The sequence below is a fragment of the Capsicum annuum genome, chromosome 10 (genome assembly GCF_002878395.1).
Source record: "Capsicum annuum cultivar UCD-10X-F1 chromosome 10, UCD10Xv1.1, whole genome shotgun sequence".
Classification (NCBI taxonomy): Eukaryota; Viridiplantae; Streptophyta; class Magnoliopsida; order Solanales; family Solanaceae; genus Capsicum; species Capsicum annuum.
In genome coordinates this window covers 215733165-215751994 of record NC_061120.1, presented here as the reverse complement: position 1 = coordinate 215751994, position 18830 = coordinate 215733165, and the positions used below count along the sequence as shown (strand labels likewise).

The following is an 18830-nucleotide window of genomic DNA, read 5'->3' as shown; positions in this document are numbered from 1 at the left end:
CACTATTTGTTTGTAATTTTTGTTGCTACTCTGTTTATTGGCAGTATGTTTAAAGCTAGAATTAGCTTATTATTACAGTTTTTGACATATTTTTGTGGTATTTTTGGATTATGAGCTCTAATTTTCACCTATATAGTAATCCTTCAAATCTTTGTTATGGAGTTAGATGCATTATACTACCCTTTGGTTGAATCTTGAATGACCAATTCGTTAACTAAGACGAAATTTGACCCTATAACAACAACATACACAGAATAATTCTACGTGTGGAGTCTGATCTATGAGTAAAGAGGTTGTTTCTAATAGACCCTTACCTTTTAACTCTTGGCAGTACATTCTTGTATATAGAATGGGAGTTCACGCTTCAAATTGCCAACCTCGAGCATGCATAGTAGTGTTTATATGTCCATCTTGGTTGAGGAATGATGTGATATTGAAGGTCCCAAATTAGGCATAATGTCTATGTTATGTATTAAAGATTGCAAATTGAACTAGGCCTACTTCACTCCAATTTTCTCATCACAAACCCATTCTGGGGAAGGTAAAGAAGTGTACGCAAACCTTACTACCTCACACAGGTTGAGAGGTTGTTTCTGATAGACCCATGCTCACGACAAAAAAGGCCTAGAAAAAGACTTTGGGGGGTAGGGTGGGGGGGGGGGGGGGGGAGGGGATGTACAACAGAAAAGCTTTCACTTTCTAGCCAGCATAATGCACTTGGTTTTTATTTCCAAGGGACAGTCTTAACAATGGTTTACATCATATACAGTGTGGTTACAATTACAAAGGTGTAAAAATTGAAAAAAAGAAAAAAGAAGCTAACATATTGGAGCAAACAAGGACTAAATTATCTCCTCAACAGATTATAGGCAGGTAAATCTTTTACACTGGAGGTATCTTCAAGAGCGAGCTCGCGCTCTAGCTGCACTCTTGTGGCCTTCAAAACCTCCTAGGAAAAGGGAAACAAAAGGAGCAATGTGTTGGTATAGGTAAACATATGAAAAGAATACAATGGAATAGTAGTGTTACCAACATTAAATTCCATATATGATGCACGTTTCGCTAGCCACTGTGCATCGAGCATTTCAAATGCCACACAAAAGATGTTGTCGAACGCCATGTCATCTTCGCTGAGTAATTCTAGAAAGTGGATACCTGCAAGGGTTCTAGGAGTCCCTGAAATTCAAATGAGGAGTGAAAATGCCACATCAATTCAAAATCTTTACTTACTCATCAAAAGGGAACATGCAAGAACTTGTGAAATAAGAAGAGGAAAGATAAAGATGGGAAGACTTCTCTAACATGCATGTGGAGCAGATCAAGGACAGATATGATACACGAGACGTCGAGATCAACTAATTGTTCTTATGTCATTAGAAGGAATGTCTAAAGTAGAGCATTTGATTACACAATAGACTTTCAGAATAACTAGTTCATGACGATTTAATTATCAGTCAAAAGAATGTATTGGAAGCTGTTCACTGTTTAAATATTTACTACCTATTGCTCAGCGAAAGCATGAAACACACTTAACTTCTAACTGAATACTCCTTACCTGATTGAAGATCCAACATTTGGACCAACATAAACGATATATTGATGCCAGCTACAGCAAATGGATACTCCCACTCAGATCTGTTCCCATTTCTTTTGTGTAACAAGTTCCGGAAAGATTCCTGTAATAGAGCAGGTGACGAGTCAAACTACTAATGAAAAACTTTACAGGACAAGAGAACATTGGTCTCATGTGGAACTCAATTATGCTTTTCTAAATAGCTATATACATATTGCCAAAATATCAGGAGTCTGATGGGTTTCTCCGCTCAGCTGGAACCAAATTCCTCATGAAGAAAGAAGATGTATCAACTATACAAACTTCGAAAGGGTCATACATACACCTTGACAATATGAAATCTTATTTTTACAGTCAGTTATAATCTGGATCATTCATACCCTTGCCATTAACAAATTGTTTACCCACGACCTTAACACTCTCCTATGTTTCCCTTTTCTTACAGGTTCTGTTCTCAGCGGGAGACTACTCTGCAGATTCTAAAATTCAACATAAACGTAACACTTCCATAGACATACATATAATTGACTGTCCTAAAACATGGTTGAAAGCCAATTCCAATCAAAACAACAACCAAGTAAATCATATAATGTACAAACCGGGTATGTCTTGGCAAAGAAGATCAGGTTCTCCAGTGATATGAATCCTCCACCCCTGGACAATTTACTCTCGTAATCTTAGTATAAGTGCCAACAGTAAAACAAAAATGTGAATCAAATATACACTTCCTCATATACCTGAAGTCTGTTGAAGGGTCAGATCCTTGCCAGCCCATTTCTTTCCAAAGCTCAGATTTAAGAGATGGGAGAGGCCTATCAGGATAAGATAACCTCCATAGTTGCCTAAGAGCATCCTGGCAGCAAAGTTTGAATTTTTAAGTCCAGTTTCTTCATAAACGTAGAAAACAACGAGGCAAAAAATAGAAGTCTCCACACGTACAAGAGACTATTGACATAATAATCTTTACAAGAGACTATATTATCTTGCGAAACAAGTTCAAGAGTATCTCTTTCCTCAAAAAGTGAAAATACATGTGATCAATTAAAGATAAGCAGCTTGAAATGCTCCTTCTATTTTCTCATCATAAGTCCAAACTAAGGTAATATGCTCTTGCTTGATCCCATTCTACTTAGCTGTTTCTTTCGACACAAATGACTATTATACATATGTAGGGGAGAAAAATCTTTTTTCTACTTAGCTGTCCTTTAGACACAAATGACTATTATGCATATGTAGGGGAGAAAAATCTTTCCAATAATTCAAAGTCCCGAGGAAAAAAGTCATAGTAAGTCATAATATCTTCTCATAACAAATCAACCATCTAATGTGCGAACCTTGAAAGTTTAGTATGGAAACCTTAAATAACTTTGACAAGGGAGTTTTCAGACTAATAAACTCGAATCGTCCATTGATTATAACCAACCATACAGCATTAACTACACAAGTCAATATCTCATTCCTGTACAGCTGGAAACTCTTCCACTGCTAAAGAAGACAAAAAAAGGGTAGACTTTTAAAAGAACACAGGCTGCAAAGTTTACATACTTGATGATCTGAGGAAGAACCATCAAAAGGGATTGCTAGCCTTTGTTTGAGATGTTTGAGCCTTGCTTCCTGCAATCAAATATCAAAGAATTTAATGACAGGAACTGGAATTATGTATTAATAAATGGAGAAACAGAATATGGATGTAAGGGAGGTAGACGGATGAGTTTAATGAATTGATGCTTTCTGATTGCGGGGATAAGTGATGGATAAGATGATACATGCCCAAATTAAATATCACAAGGTAAACCACAAAATTTTCATGCGGCAAACCCCTACAGACTGTCAGATGTTTCCTTGCGTGAATATCAGAAAAAGTTAACATCAATCATCATATATCTGCAAATTAAAGGTGAGCGATCCTCATATATTACCTGTAAAGGACTAAGTAAAGGAGGTAAAAGATTTTCTGTTGCTCCAGCTTGAGTTGAGGCAAAAGGAAAAATCCGGCCAAGAAGTGACCCAGACACAACAACAATATTTGCTGCAAAGTCAATGGAGAATGAATCAAAAACTTTGAAATCATTAAAATCAAAAGAAAACAAAAAGACAATTTTGATGATTTCAATTTTCTAACCAAGATGTATAAGTAAATAGGTACTCATACAGATAAATGCTATATGCTATAACACTAGGGCAAACTTTGCAAGCAAAACGAGCAATAAACTCTAAAGAGTAATGAATCCATCCAAAATTAGTTAAACTTGATTATGACATTCCAATGAACAGTTCCAGATCTCATGAAGATGTGACGCACGTATTCGTCCACTCACAAATATGATTTGGTACATGTTTTTGAATTTGCTTGAAGTTAAATGGTGCACGCCACAAAAGTCCAACTACTTTATTACAATCACCATTTTTCAAAACAAGTCTCAACATATTTTATCTGTTTTTGATAAAGTTAGATAGAACGTCAAAAAACAAGTCTCAACATGTTATCTGTTACTACTTCAACGTCATCTCATAAACAAGCTAGTTGGGTCAAAACCGAAAAAATCGCTCCACAAACAAAGAATGCCCATGAACCACAACCAATAAAATCAAGAAAGAACTCTTATTTGTCAATCCTTACTACGTCTAGACCTAGTAAGTTCCACCATTTTGAGTCAAATTTTAGCCACAGGCTCCATTCTTCTGGTGTCATTCCAGCAATTCCTTTAAGCGTAAGACTTGCGATTATACTCTGTCCACAACCTAAGGATGCTCGAATCTAGAATCAAATTCATAATCTTGGCTTTTGTTGGATCTGTTTGAGAGCTAAGGAATTCAAAGCAAAACAATACGTATCATGATGTTAGATTTTCATCTAAAATACGGTAAACTAAATCCTTATGGAGTGAAAATGGTTTAACTAAAAGCAGGTAGGATAATACTACAGTCTGTGGATAATTCAACGACAAATGTGGGTAAGTAATTACATTGCACAACATTCACAAAGAGCATAACATCAAAATTACTAACAAATGAAATCACACCTAACCATTGTGCCCATTGAGAAATCAGATGAGAAAATAGCAGCGTCCAGTGCAGACGTTCCCGCCTTCGCCCCTCATCCAAAATATCTTCAAGCGTACATCCCTATAACAAAGAATTCCCATTTCACAATCTAATCCAAATCTTTCTCTATCAAAGCACAAAACCACAAAGTGTACCTTTCAGTAACATAATTCATAAGCCTGTCAAAACCTAAATAAGCAAAACAGATTGCAACCCATTTCACAATTTAGTCCGAATTTTCTCTATCACAGCACAAAACCCACAAAGAAAAACTTTTAGCAACATAATTCAAAAAATTATGAACAACAAGGGTAGCCTGGTGCACTGAAGCTCCCGCTATGTGTCCGTGGAAGGGTTGGACCACAAGGGTCTAATGTACGCAACCTTACCATGGCTTGAACCTGCAACCATGGCAGCAGAAAGTGCCGGACCACATGGGTCTATTGTAAACAACTTACCCTACATGTCTACAAGAGGTTGTTTCCACAGCTTGAACCCATGACCAAGGCAGCAACGAAGGGCCGAACCACAAGGGTCTATTGTAGACAACCTTAACCTACATTTCTACAAGAGAATATTTCCACGACTTGAACCCATGACCATGACAAAAACTTAACCAGTTTCTCCCTTTTCAAAATATTATCAATAAAAAGCCTTAAAAAAGCAAAATTTATTGCAACACACAAAATCTTACATAAAAATAAATCACAAATATTCCAAAAAAGCAAACTTTCAACAATATCAACAAAAATCCTACAAACACACAAATAATATCACAACCCACAGGAAATCTCAGTAGCTCAACTTTCACGTTGTTGGTGAGAGTTCAATCCACATCCTATAAACCTTAACCCCCCCACCACCACCACCACCACCACCTCCCACACAATTTCCCCTACCCCCTACTCCCAATCAAAAAAAACAATACAACCCACCAACAAGAACATGAAAATAGGAAAAAGAACAGAATTTTACCTGATCAGTGTCATCATATTGCTGATACCCAAGTAAAGGCTCATTCAAACCATCATCAGAGCCTAAAGAATCAAAATGCTCATTCTTCCTACCACCAACATCTCCATGATGAAGCCTTCTCCTCAAAGTTGATGTCATCACTATACATATATATTTTCAAGAACTCAAAACCCCACTTTGAATTATGCAATTTAAACCCAAAAAAATCAAGAAAGATCCCAAATTCTTTATGTAAAGAAGGAAAATCCAAAACCCCTAAGATTCAAGAAAATGCCAAGAAAAACCTCTTTCTTGGACAATTTTGTTTGTTTCTGAAGTACTATATTTATATTATTAATTTGCTGTTTATTTTTTATTTTTTCTATTTATGTTTATGTATTTAATTAAGGTAATTTATTATTGTCTTTTTCTTAGGAATTAAGGGAAGAAATAGGTGATGAGTATACGCCAATGAGAAAGCTTTAACAAGGTGAATAAGTAAATTCGATTATTAATTTGCCAATTTTTTAGTCTTTTTAGATCTAAATATAAGGCTTGAGAAGTGGGTCAACTTTAATTTTAATATATTGCTGTCTAAATTTATATATTAATTTGCTAAGAAAAATATAATGTTATGAAATATTTAAAAATCATTTAACTTTAAAAATTTGTGAACGTGTTGTTTTACTTTTCATAATGGAAGGTTTAATTTTTGGTATCAATTTTGTGTGGTCGCCTTGTGAGATGACATTAAGTTTGAAGATATAATTAAGAATTAAAACAGAAATTATTATAAAATTGAAATATAATCAAACCGTTTCGTACAATAAGATTTATAATATCGACTTACAGTAGTATTACATTACGTGTACAACTTAAAGAAGTGATGACTCCTCATTTCGAATTAAGGGACAATCTACTTAAATGTATTTGATGTATTCATAAAACGTCATTTCTCAGTGCTGGCAGTCGCCTTCATTGAGTTAGGTTAGTGTGCTTTGCATGCTAGTTAACTTTTAGACATTTTTATCTTTTTACTTAAAAAATTAAATATATTCTTCTCTCTTATTTCCAATACAATTGAATGATTACTCATGTTTGGGAAATTGCCTACAAATATCATTTTTGTTTTATTTAGAACAAGAATATCATTCAACTTTTCGTATTTTTCTTAAAATATACTTAACACCTCAAAATCTTTCTCTCTTCTACTTGGAATGGCATGTCATTAATTTATTTTTTTTATATAATGTATAACTTATCAAACTTATTTAACTAAAGGTTTATCCTAATTTTATTAAAAATAAATAAATTACACATGATATATTAATTATTGAAGATTAATTTAATTACACCAAAAGCTTGGGTTATTTTATTTGATATGTACTACTCAAAATTTCTTTTATTTAATTATTTATTTCACCACGTAATAATAATTTTAAAATACAAGTACTTATTCAAATTGGTACAATAATTTTTTTGTCGTTTATTTTATATACTAAAAATTCTTAAAATGTAAAAGAAATAAAATAATGAATTTCATATTTCAGACATTAAGTTTGTTATATACATGAAAATAAAAGAATATATCCCCTTTTTTGAAGGAAAGAAAAACTACGTAGTCTTGAAACAAATAAATTTTTTTAAGAAATATTAACAAAATGATACCTTCTTCAGTACTATTACAAATGGATTTTTACAATATTACTCAATTAATTATTCTTTACTTTTGATAGATTTAGAATGAAGCATGGGTATAAAGTAGCGTTTAATTGTATAATAAAATAAAATATAATATAATGATCACAAAAAAAAAAAGTAAAGAAACTAGATTAAAAATAATAGTTTCTTTTCTAAATTTTATGTCTTATCTTACGGATTTACTTGTTTTATTTATGAACAATTACTTGTAAAATATTTGCAAGAAAAAAATCTTCTTTTCACTATATATTTATCAAAAATTATCTTGCATAATAATTTGCAAGTAATCTATGTCCAAATTATTTTTTCAGGTAATAATACATATTAAAATTTTCTTATTGAATTTTGTTTGGCAACAAAAAATACCGTAGATTTGCCATCAATGTTTTTAAATAACAAATTATATTTTTTTATTCTCTATTACTCTATATTTTTAGGTAATATAATATCTTTGGATTATATTAATCCAAAAATTCTTTTGTATAATTCAAAAAAGTGGATTTTATTCTTTTATTCTCATATAAATAAAAATTATTTCTAAAATATAAATCTGTCGTTTTTATTTCTTTTTACATTTAAAGAATCTTTAATATATAAAATAAATAACAACAAAAAATTAAATGAGTACCATTTTATTATAAGTACTTGAGTTTTAAATATTATTAAGTGTTGAAATAAATAAGTAAATAAAAGAAACTTTGAAAAGTACATATCAAATAAAATAATTCACGTTTCTGTGTAATTAAATTAATCTTTAATGATTAATATATCATGTGTAATTTTTTTAAAAGAAAGAATTAGGCTAAAACTTTAGTTAAATAAGTTAAATAGATCTACTTAACTAAAAAAGAAAGAAATTTTAATGACATGGCATTTCAAGCAGAAGAAAGAAGGTTTTTGAGGTGTTAAGTATATTTTAAGAAAAATAGAAAAAGTTGGATGACATTCTTGTTCTAGATGAAACAAAGGTGATAGATATTTGTAGGTAATTTTCCAAATATGGGTGAACTTGAAAAGGATAATATATATATTTTTTTATTTTTGTGGTCATTTAACACTATCCATATGAGATATACGATCGATTGGCTGCGCATCTTGAATTAAGTGACAATTCACTTTAATGTGCTTGATTCGTTATGAAATTACATGCAATATATAACAATATTTAGGGATCGTTTGATAGAGTGTATAAAAATAATGCAAAATATGGTGTATTAGTAATGCTTGTATTAATAATATTTGTTGTAGTTATGCTTGCATTAGTTATGCTTGTATTTTTCTTATGCAATGTTTGATTCGATGTATTAAAAAAAATATGAATTACATAATTTTTAATTTTATTTTTTTTACATAGTACCCTCAATATATATGTTGGAAAAGATGCGAAATTTTTTTTGGGGGTTAATAGGGTCTTTAAGCATGTTAATGCACGCATTAAATCTATTGTCATGGATTTTGAAATATTAGTAATACACACCTCAATACACAATAGAGTGTATAACTAATGCTTGCATTAGCTACACATAGGGTAAAAACGTATACCAAACAAGGTACTACTAATATACATTAAACTAATGCATACATTAACATTCCAATACACTCTACCAAATGCCCCCTTAGTGTCACAACGCCCATGACACTGTAGACATCTATAATTTGTGGACTCTTCAATAAAAATCCAAATTCTGTTAGAGTTTTAGAACCCTAAATCTCGTCTATTTGAAGGGTAACATGTTCCCTGAAACAGACATGAATATCCATAAGCTGATGGGTATTCATAAAAAGATCGGGATCTCCAATATCCTATAAAAAATATGGGATATTCATAAAAAGATCATCCTATATTCGAGAATAAACCACTAACGGTCCTCAAATTACTGAGAGAATAAGCTACTAACGGTCCTCAAATTATGGAGAAAATCAAGAGAGAAGAATTAAGGAAGGAACAGATTTGTAACCACAATCGTTTATCAATAAAAAATTCTTATTTCTTCATATTTTTATTTGTTGTTAAAATTTATTTTCCATGAATTTAAATTATGATAGAAAGAGGCACATCTAAATGGTTCAAGTCATAACCATCGAATGATATTTCGCTTCGGTGGTCTTCCATGACAAAGAAATGTCCCATTATAAGATTTTGACAATCCTACTAGTCCCAGGGTGTGAATGGGACAATCTTGTATAGTTGGGTTAGTAATTTTAGGATTGTATTCATAGGTGTCTATGACTGTAAGTATTTATTACTTATACGTGGGTGTCCCATTCATAATTTCTCAGTTTCTATTCTCTTATTTCATGTTACACTATATCTTGTATTTTCGTATTGCTCTGATTTACTTTTATTATTCCTTACGCCTTCTTCTGTTATGTAATCCATCTCATTATCTACGATTCTTTATCTTGAGCCGGAGGTCTATCGAAAATGATCTCTCTACTTCTTCGAAAGTAGCGGTATGAATTGCGTACATCTTACCCTCTTCAGATCTCACTTTGTGGGAACATACTGAGTTTGTTGCTGTTATTGTTGTTAGGGTGTGAGTTAGGCGCAAAGCCTAATTTAACATGCCATTAAAGTTAGAGCGGGTGCGGTGGAAATACCTCTGAATTTTGATTTATGAACTCTCACGAATAGTGTCGTATTTCACTTTATGAAATTTAATTTGATTAATTTTTTAATTAGATATACGAAAAATAATAAGTTGCAATCTTTCTCGTATAAACATGATGAAGTAGATATACCAAAAAAAAAAAATAATGAGTTACAATCTTTGTCATATAAATATAATAAAAAAATATGTGTTAAAATGTTAATCCAAGTTGATGCAATTACCCTTTTGTGAAGCTAAAAATAAAAAAGTTTCTTTGATTTTCACATACATTTTTCTTAAAGATAATTTATCCAGATATTGGCACAAATTTTAAAGAACCAGACAAAAACTAGTGTAGAATTTCCATTGCAAGGTGTAGGGAGGGAAGCATGGCCATAGCTACTAGCTTTAGTTTACCTCTTACATATCCATCATCATCACTAACAACACATATTCAAAAGCCTTGCAGATGCAGCAGCAGCAGCAACTCAATTTCTGTAGCCAGCAAAACTCTGCAGCAAATTCAAGATTCTGGAGTTATTGCTTGCCTTCGTGCCCAAAAGTAACTCACTTTTAACCATTCTTGATTATGTTACCTTACAATTTTCGATAAATAACTTGGAGATAAACTCAATGGTGTCAATATAAATTTGATGTTGGTACTTTGGTAGTAACTCTGTCTTACCTATCACTGTCCCACAAAATTCTTGGCTAGAATTACCATATCTTATTCTGTTCATCTCTAAAAATGTGCTAGTATTTATGTTATGTCAGCTTGCCTACACTTTGTTTGGAAGGTTGTTACATACTCCCTTCGTTTCGTTTTAGTTGACCTTCTTTCTAAAAATATTTGTTTCAATTTAGTTGTCCCTTTGATGAAATCAAGAGGATTTTATTATGTTCTTCCACTATTACCCTCAACATTAAATGATTAAACAAAGTGTATTTACTCAAATTCATATTTTCAATGCATAATTAATAGGCTTATTTTAGTAAAATAAACCTCTATTAAATAATTTTTTAATAATTTCTTAAGGGGTGTGCCAAGTCAATAAGGGCCAACTAAAATGAAACGGAGGGAGTATTGTATTTGTCACGCCCCGAGCCTACACCCTGGATGTAACATGACTAGTTTGTCCTTGAAAAACTTAAGAAAAAAAAATGAGATTTTAGTATTGTTGTGACCACTGGTGTGGCACGGTCTTATCACGGAGCACAGCTAGCATGCCACGCTCTTAAAACGGAGCATAACCTCCGTGTCACGCTCCTATCGCCGACCCTTACTGGTTCGCTCACAAAAATGCTCATAACTTCTCACTCCGGTATCGGATTAAGGCTAAATTGGATGCATTGAAAAACGGACTCAAATACCTTTTATTTTGTAGGTAATGGGCCACGTAACTCTTTATATTCTCAGAGAAATGCTCATTTGAAGTTGATCCTAGTAAAATCTAATACTGGAACTCAATCGGTAGGATAGTTCTCAACTCAACTTTGAGCTAGGAGATTGCTATGAGCTCAATTCAGCTCCGAAGGTGTTCCCACACTAAAGAATTGATCTTCACACTTATATCTAAATAGAAATCATTGGGTTCGGGTCTATATATATGTATGAAGGAGGGTTCAAATTCTATCCCGAGAGTGTGGGGTGTTACAGACTGTATTGTTTTAATGAAAAACAACTTAGGATTGATAGTATCGTTTTCCTTTGTTACATATTGTCATACATCGCACCCAAAGGTGTGCCCTAGTGGTTAATGAAGTGGGTTGAGAGTCATGAGGTGTCAGGTTCAAATCCCAGCATAGACAAAGGTCAGGTGATTTCTCATCTTTTCTAGCTTTAGTGGATAAAGTTACCTGAATTGCTGGTGGGAGGTGACAAGTATCCCGTGGAATTGATCAAAGTAAATAGACTTTTTCATTATGCAGTAACTTGAATTTAACTATATGATACAGTAAAAGTTAAGTAACAATCAAAACAAATATTGTATTTTTTCGATAGAGTTCATTTTATTGCCATGGTTAATTTTATGACGGTTATTTAATATATCAGTGCTTTTTAATCTCAAGGTATCAAAAAAAAAAATACAGTTAAAGGTGGTTCCTTATAGTTTAAGTGAATGGAGCCTATTGATGTAGACTATTTAGGAAAAGAAAGTCTCCATCTTCGCCAGGTAGGTGATACAAGAAAGACAACGGAAGCACGAAAACAAACACCAAAATCAGTCCACTAGCCAAGAAACCGAGGACCTTTTTTGGTGACCCCTCTCGGATTCACTACCAACAAGAAGAATCCAAGGCACAAGGGCGTAATAACACCAAAACAGTAGCAACACAACAAGAACAAGATGAACAATAGACTAATTTCGGATTCCACATTAACAACACAAACACACGGTTACAACATCAACACTACTACACGATTACAAAGAAACAAAAGGATAGATAGTTAGACAAATTAAAGGTATAATATTAACAACCCAAAAGCCTATTCCACTCTTGGACCTTTAACATCACACATCAAATACCTAACTCTTACGTTGGCACAAGAGTGACCCCGATCTCCCAAGCATCCAACATTTCCAAGCTTGAATCCAACACGAGCGATTTCACACTCAAGTTGATTTCCCTAGTTACAATTTCGGGTTGGTGGTCTTCTCTCCTTAGAGAGGAAATGTTTTAAGTGTTATAAACTCATAATATTCATCAAAATCTCCTAATGAAACCCTACATTATTCTATTTATAGTGTATTACAAATAATAGGTAAAATGACCAAAAGGCCCCTTAGTGAAGGGGCACCCCTCTAGTGTATGTAGTGGACTGATTTGGTCCTTTTAGTGTATGTAGTGGACTGTTTTGGTGCCCATTTAGGTGCTCCTTTGCACTTCATTGCACACACCAAGCCTCGGGTCTAACGTACGCCCTCATAAGTCCATCTACGTGATCGTACTTCTATCAGTAGGGGTAAGGTCTGCCGACATCTCCCCTCCCCAAATTCACTTGTGGGATTACTCGGGGTTTTTTAGTTGTTGTATTATTTAGGAAAAGAGAGATTTTCTAGATGCTACTGCATAGATTTACTTCTCATTTGCATCAGTGCATTAGATTGTTGTTTGGTAATCGAACATTGTGGTACAGAATCCTTTAAGTTGGATACCTACGCATAAGTTGTTACTTAGAGGTTTGAGACATTTGCAAAGTTTTCTTAAAAGAAAGTAGTCCTTTCTAGTTTCTAGTAAATTGTGTTCCCATTTTCAACTTTAGAAACTTCCACTTTGAATGGATAAAAGTGACATGCACATTTGAAGTTGCGGTTTTCCATATTGTTTAGTGCAGACCTAGCGAATCGAGCTGCACGTGCTGCGTTGGATGGTGGAATATCAGTTGTAAGTTATTTACCCCTTCATCCCAAGTTCATTGTCCATGTTTAGCTAGACTATCTCTATGATTTATAGAGTACGGTATAAATCTTTCCATTTAGGCAAATGGAAGATAGTACATTGTGACTAATAAAAAGGAAAATATGAACACTTGAACTATTATATTGTGGGCAGCTACTACTAGTAATATCATTATTTGTTCGTTAGCTTTGCAAGTTTAGCATCAACAAAACCAAATTGTCGTTGATGACGTTTTGTGATTTTTTTTTTTGTTTTGGTTCTTCCACAGGTTTTGCAATATGATAAGAAGTTCATAAAAGATCTAAAATTTTTCTCTGTATTTGAAGTAGCCCTGACTTGTAAAAATGAATGTCAAGGGCAATGTGTTTTTCGATACTTAATGCTGAATTTATTTATTAGTTATATAGTGAAAATCCCCTTACACTTATTTATATTGGAAGGCTGCAAAGTTGGATGATATAGGGAAGACATTTTAATTTTTTTCCACGAAAACACTGGACTAAGATCTTGTTGCTTTTAAGTTTTTTAGACTAGATAAGAGGCAGGACTCAAGAAAACCTAAACTGAACTAACAACAAGTTTCTCCATTTGCTGCGATTCCTTGCTATTGCGTAGTACTTCTTTTCCTTAAATGCAAATGTGATTACTATGTCTCGGTTATGAGGATAATTCCACATTTTGAACAAAAAGTTTATTCATACAATCTAGAGGTACTCTGATAATCATTATTATCAAAATTTGCAGCTGGAAATTGTGGTGACCACTCCAGATGCCTTTGAGGTACTTTGAGACATGCAGTTGCTTGCTTTTCCTCATGCTGGAAAACAGTAAACATTTGGTTTAAATCATGTGCTTTGCCTTTATGCAGGTGTTAAGAAACCTAGTACATGATTATCCGACAAAAACTTTCGGAGTAAGTATTCACTAGCTTCTTTTATTAATTCACACTATTTTTGGTTAAAGGAAAGGCAAGGGGACAAAAAGCAGAATAGCAACGTGTTGCTTTACCTCTTTAGTGGAGAACTTCCATTGTTGGATGCCTGCTGTGGCTGAAAAAAAGGTAGAATACATAGGGAAATAAGTCTTACTCTTCCTTGGATTTCCGTTTACCATATCCCCCTTTCGTGCCCATCGGAATGGCGCATAAATTCAGTAGCAACATCCTCGAGGAGTCTAATTCTTTGTAGATTTTTAGTTCCACTGTTATTTTATTTGTGCAAGTTAGCTCTAGTTACTTTAGTAGTTTCCCTTTGTTTGTGATCAGCAATATATTCATTCTAGAGGCGTGATATTTGTCTGTGGATAAGAAGGTATGCCAACAGTCAAGGCATACTCGTACCACTGGAGATCTTTTTCTAACAAAGGAAGCATCCTAATACCATAATGTCAACTTTGTGTATTGTGGACTGTGTAAAACATAACAAGGACGGTCTACCAATTGTAATTGTAAGCACGCTCTCTATGTTTGCAGGTTGGAACAGTATTACAGGCTAAAGATGCCAAAGATTCTATAAAGGCTGGAGCTAAGTTTCTTATGAGTCCTGCAACGGTTATGGTATGTGTGCTGGTGTTTCAACCTTCTAGTTCTTATGATCGAAATGTATATTTAAGTGTATATCTTTACAAAGGTCAGTTCCTGTTATCTACGCATGTCTTTAATGGATGTATATGTATAGTCGTGAATGCTTAATTGGTAGTTATATTTGTGACCATGGAGACTGCTTTTCTTGATTCTTTTATGTTTTTCCTTTATCTCAGGATATTCTAGTTGGTGTCTCAGAGAGTGATGTTCTGTATATACCTGGGGTAATGACCCCCACTGAGGTACTGGAATATCTTGGCCTTCATTTCATCTTGTGGTCTTAGAACAGAAAAAGATATCAGGATTTTGCCTCCAAGGACTTGGGAAACGTTAGAGCCCCTGCCAAGTGCTGTGTTTTTACTTCTGTATCCCACAACTGGGGACAGGCTTATTTCTTGAATATCGACAAGATTTTCTTTGGGTCATGAAAATATTCAGATTATAACGACAAAATCCAATAATGCAATTATTTTATGATCCTGCAGATATTATCTGCTTTCAGTGCAGGTGCCAAGATTGTCAAGGTGAGTCATGACTCTTTTCGGTCTGTCCCTTGCTCTATGGTTTAAAACTATAGCTTGTGTTTCTAACCTATGAAAGGATGTTATGGATAATGTGTATTGTTTATACGTGTTTTGCTATGTCGTTAGCACTTGTAAGAATTTTGTTGTATATAGTCAACCACAAGAACTTGGTCCTCAGTTCAGGCATATAATGTTTGAATTCTGTAAAAGAATCATTTTTACTTATATTTCCAATCCAACCAATCCTACAAGTTTTCTATAGAAGATCGAATTGGTTGACAAAGTACATGTGATGTATGATACGATGTTTGTTCCTTCGACTGAAATGAATATATTTGTCTCTGCGTACCGAAGCTTGATAAACAATTGAGTGCGTGGTGATCCTTTTTACAATTTCTTTTTTTTGACTTTATAAAGGTTTATCCTGTCTCGGCATTAGGTGGCGTTGGGTACATTTCAGCTCTGAAAAAGCCTTTTTCTCATATCCCTATGGTTGCATCACAAGGCGTAACAATAGGTTGGTTATCTAAACAGAGATTTCTTGGTTATATGCGCATGTTTTAGATTCGTCATCAGTCATTTTTCAAAAATTATCATCTCACGGACATTTCAAAAAGTTGCCCAGTTCTTTCCATTTGGAAGATGAATTGAAATATTGAAATTCAAAACGCTGTTTCTGCTAAAATTTGACCCTTAACAAATTCTTAGGAGCATACGTGGGTAGTGGAAGGAATAATGCAATATGGCCGGTGCCTTTGGCTCTTGTTCCACAATTTCTCCATCAAACAAGTAAACCGTAAATGAGTTTCAGGAGCTTCGGACTGCAAAAAGTATGCTGAAGAAGAGTGTAAAAGTGCTTAAATCGTCATACTAATCAAAGTTAACCATCTGTATTAGTTGACCATCTGTATTTTTCATCTATTACTTCTGTATCTGATATATACTTACGGAGAATCTGTTGTTTCTTTAATCTGTCACATCTCATTTGCATATCTTACTTTTCCTTAGCAGATTTACTATCTTTTACATTTTATGAGAAATGAAGGATAGCTTTGCTTTGATACAGATTTGGTCGGGCAATACATTGGTCAGGGAGCATCAGCAGTTGTTCTATCCGATGCCATATTTGCCAAAGAAGCAATGAGTCAACGGAATTTCGATAAAATCAATCAACTTGCAAGCCATGCAGCTTCGCAGGGTCAACAAGCTGTTGAAAGGTCTGAACGTTAGGTGCTGATGCATTTGTCTATATGTTAAAAGCTCGTGGAACTTAAGGTACTTACAAGAACCGAAAAATGAGATAAAGACATCCGTCATCCTGCTTGAAATATGGTAAGAAATCATGTCTTTTTAACTTTCTGGCCATGCACCGTATTTGTGGCCTTTAACTTTCTGGCCATGCACTGTATTTGTGGCCCAATATTGATGCATTAGTCCCTAAACCTTGCTATCGCCCTCGGACAAACACCATAAAAAGAAAAAGAAATCCGCTCTTTCACCATTTTGTTGAATACATTCATGATTCTTGGACAGAAATATCTTAAATATCGCAGAAATCCAAACAGAAAGTATAGCACTAACTTGACTCCTGTTCTATACGAAAGCTCGTGTATGGAGAATTGGATAGAGAAAAAGAAATGGAAAATTATAGTGAAAGAAAATACAACAACAACAACATGCCTAGTATATTCCCACAAAGGGCTCAGAGTCGATCCCTGGTGCAACCTTGTCAAAGGCTTTGAATCACCTCCTACCATCCTCACATATGTCTTCGCTCCGTCATTCATGTCCTGAATTGATCTAGTGTACGCCACGGGCACCCCTCTAGCCTCCAAGCACCTCCACAGAATCTCCTTGAGGGCTTTGTCATTTGTCTTCTCAAGATCAATGAACACCGTGTGCAAGTGCCAAAGTGAAAGAAAATGATGTAATATATCAATATCTTGCAGTGTTAGCAAAGGCGCTGAAATATTGATCTTGCTGCAGTTTTACTTCAAGAATGCCTGATAATAGTTACTCCTATTGAACTTAAAACAATATCATGAATCGGTTGATTTAATTTTTGTCTTATCTTAATATGTAAACGAAGTCCCAAAGTGGTCTCGTGTGAAGTTAAAATCTCCAAGACAGATCGTGTGCAGTATAAGTATGGGAGATCAATCTCTGAAGGAGGTCATTTTTCCTATCGGAGATTGAATAAGATGTTAGTCGGGTTTCTCACACAGGTGATCAAGGAAACCACAAATGTAGCTGTCATTTTGTCACGTCAGTTGCTATCAATAGTTGCCTGTATCATAAGACTCTCCGGTCTCTCCCTTTTCCCGTGCTCAGTTATGTCTATTATCTTGCTTTTGTATGTTTCAAAAGATTAAGACCGTGTAACTGTCTCTCAGATGTAAAGAATAGAGGCCACTGGCAAGGTTTCACGATTGAATATGTCCACATCGAAGTGATCAAAAATACACTTGTGTATTACTCAAACATGGAGCTAGGCGCCGCATACCTTTCATTTGAATTCTGCATATCTGGTGTCTGTAAGTTCCATTCTTGGTATAACCTTGACTTGATGTTGTGCAGGAAAATTAAGCTGTGCTGATTTCGGCAGGGAGAGTTCTACACTGAATCTAGATTAGTCGGACTAGTAGACTTTGGGTATCGGATAGTCAGTTGTGACCTGTTGGGTATGTCCTGTGGTCCATCAAGCCGTCGAACCTGAAAAAAGATAGACATGCAGATTACAAGCCATTGCAGGTTGCTAAATCAGTTGCTCTTTAACAACTTCATTGTTGTTTTTGTCTAACCATTCAACTTCATTAAGGTTGCCACGTCATTTTTCCGGTGGGATTATTGGCCATAGTGACTTTTGTGATGGCCGGAGAAAAGTTAAATGACTTTTGTGAAATGAATGAAAGAAAAATGACTTTTGTGTAATGGACAAAAAGTTAAGTGATCATGGGTGAAATTTACTCTATAGTTTCCATATCATCATACATGTGTATGTTTCAATGTTAGGCAAATCCCATTGATTGGAATTTGGGAATGATAAACTATTGTTCGTATCACAACAGGTCTCATGTTCGAATCTTGGGAATGAAAAAAAATCTTGGTAGGCGGTTAGGCATCTACGAACCGGTGCCACATTCCACTAGGATACTGGCTGGAGTTGGTTTCACCGTAAGGACGAGAGTTCCAACTCGATGAATCGCCCATTCCCTCTGTATGCCCAAGCACCATCCACTTGTGAATACAAGGTTTGGGATTGGTCGTTGTATCTGACCACCACTCATCACCTATCCTACACATTCGATTACTTTTTTTGGACAAACTTTTAGAGTACGTTATTCGTTCCAACTTGAAAAAGAATAGACAATATTACACAAAGTAGAATAATAATTTTCAAAATAAAATGCTGGAATCTGAACTTTTAAAATTGGCAAACATAGGGAATTTATACTTTA

The 18830-nt window shown here is 34.3% G+C and overlaps 3 protein-coding genes across 9 annotated transcripts in view; 2 read left to right on the top strand and 1 right to left on the bottom strand.

Moving 5' to 3' along the window:
* The window catches only part of LOC107844661 (protein DETOXIFICATION 24), a 7275-nt gene extending 7118 nt beyond the window's left edge, over positions 1-157 (top strand). Inside the window, exon 10 of the mRNA XM_047397375.1 lies at positions 1-157. The gene's annotated coding sequence lies outside the window, so the exon portion shown is untranslated.
* Positions 158-702: 545 nt separating this feature from the next.
* LOC107843733 (ELMO domain-containing protein A) lies at positions 703-6379 on the bottom strand. The gene is made up of 9 exons (XM_016688107.2): positions 5594-6379; positions 4597-4699; positions 3493-3602; positions 3119-3187; positions 2311-2426; positions 2173-2227; positions 1556-1676; positions 1034-1176; positions 703-949 (listed from the first exon to the last, which is right to left on the bottom strand). Exons 1-9 carry the CDS (start codon positions 5729-5731, stop codon positions 848-850), a joined length of 957 nt encoding a protein of 318 aa, XP_016543593.1. The 5' UTR covers positions 5732-6379; the 3' UTR covers positions 703-847.
* Positions 6380-10068: 3689 nt separating this feature from the next.
* Positions 10069-18357, top strand: LOC107843731 (KHG/KDPG aldolase). Of its 7 annotated transcripts, none has more exons than XM_047397370.1 (10): positions 10074-10426; positions 13197-13251; positions 14011-14046; positions 14135-14179; positions 14738-14821; positions 15025-15090; positions 15334-15372; positions 15790-15889; positions 16081-16202; positions 16439-16668. In XM_047397370.1, exons 1-9 carry the CDS (start codon positions 10254-10256, stop codon positions 16170-16172), a joined length of 690 nt encoding a protein of 229 aa, XP_047253326.1. In that variant the 5' UTR covers positions 10074-10253; the 3' UTR covers positions 16173-16202; positions 16439-16668. The 7 variants fall into 7 exon arrangements, 3 of the variants coding, with proteins under 3 accessions (XP_047253327.1, XP_047253326.1, XP_047253325.1); XR_007045493.1 differs by lacking the exon at positions 16081-16202 and adding an exon at positions 17950-18357 and having other exon boundaries at positions 10081-10426; positions 16439-16704; XM_047397371.1 differs by lacking the exon at positions 15334-15372 and having other exon boundaries at positions 10069-10426.
* Positions 18358-18830: the final 473 nt, after the last annotated feature.

Bases quoted from the DNA above. Each gene is read 5' to 3' on its own strand.
- LOC107843731 (XM_047397369.1), top strand. From the start codon at position 10,254: ATGGCCATAGCTACTAGCTTTAGTTTACCTCTTACATATCCATCATCA. The intron at 15,091-15,333 runs GTACTGGAATAT...ATGATCCTGCAG, and splicing joins GGGTAATGACCCCCACTGAG to ATATTATCTGCTTTCAGTGC. The intron at 15,373-15,789 runs GTGAGTCATGAC...GACTTTATAAAG, and splicing joins CAGGTGCCAAGATTGTCAAG to GTTTATCCTGTCTCGGCATT.
- LOC107843733 (XM_016688107.2), bottom strand. From the start codon at position 5,731: ATGACATCAACTTTGAGGAGAAGGCTTCATCATGGAGATGTTGGTGGT. The intron at 4,700-5,593 runs GTAAAATTCTGT...TCTTTGTTATAG, and splicing joins AATATGATGACACTGATCAG to GGATGTACGCTTGAAGATAT. The intron at 2,427-3,118 runs GTATGTAAACTT...CTTTGCTGCCAG, and splicing joins GTTCTTCCTCAGATCATCAA to GATGCTCTTAGGCAACTATG.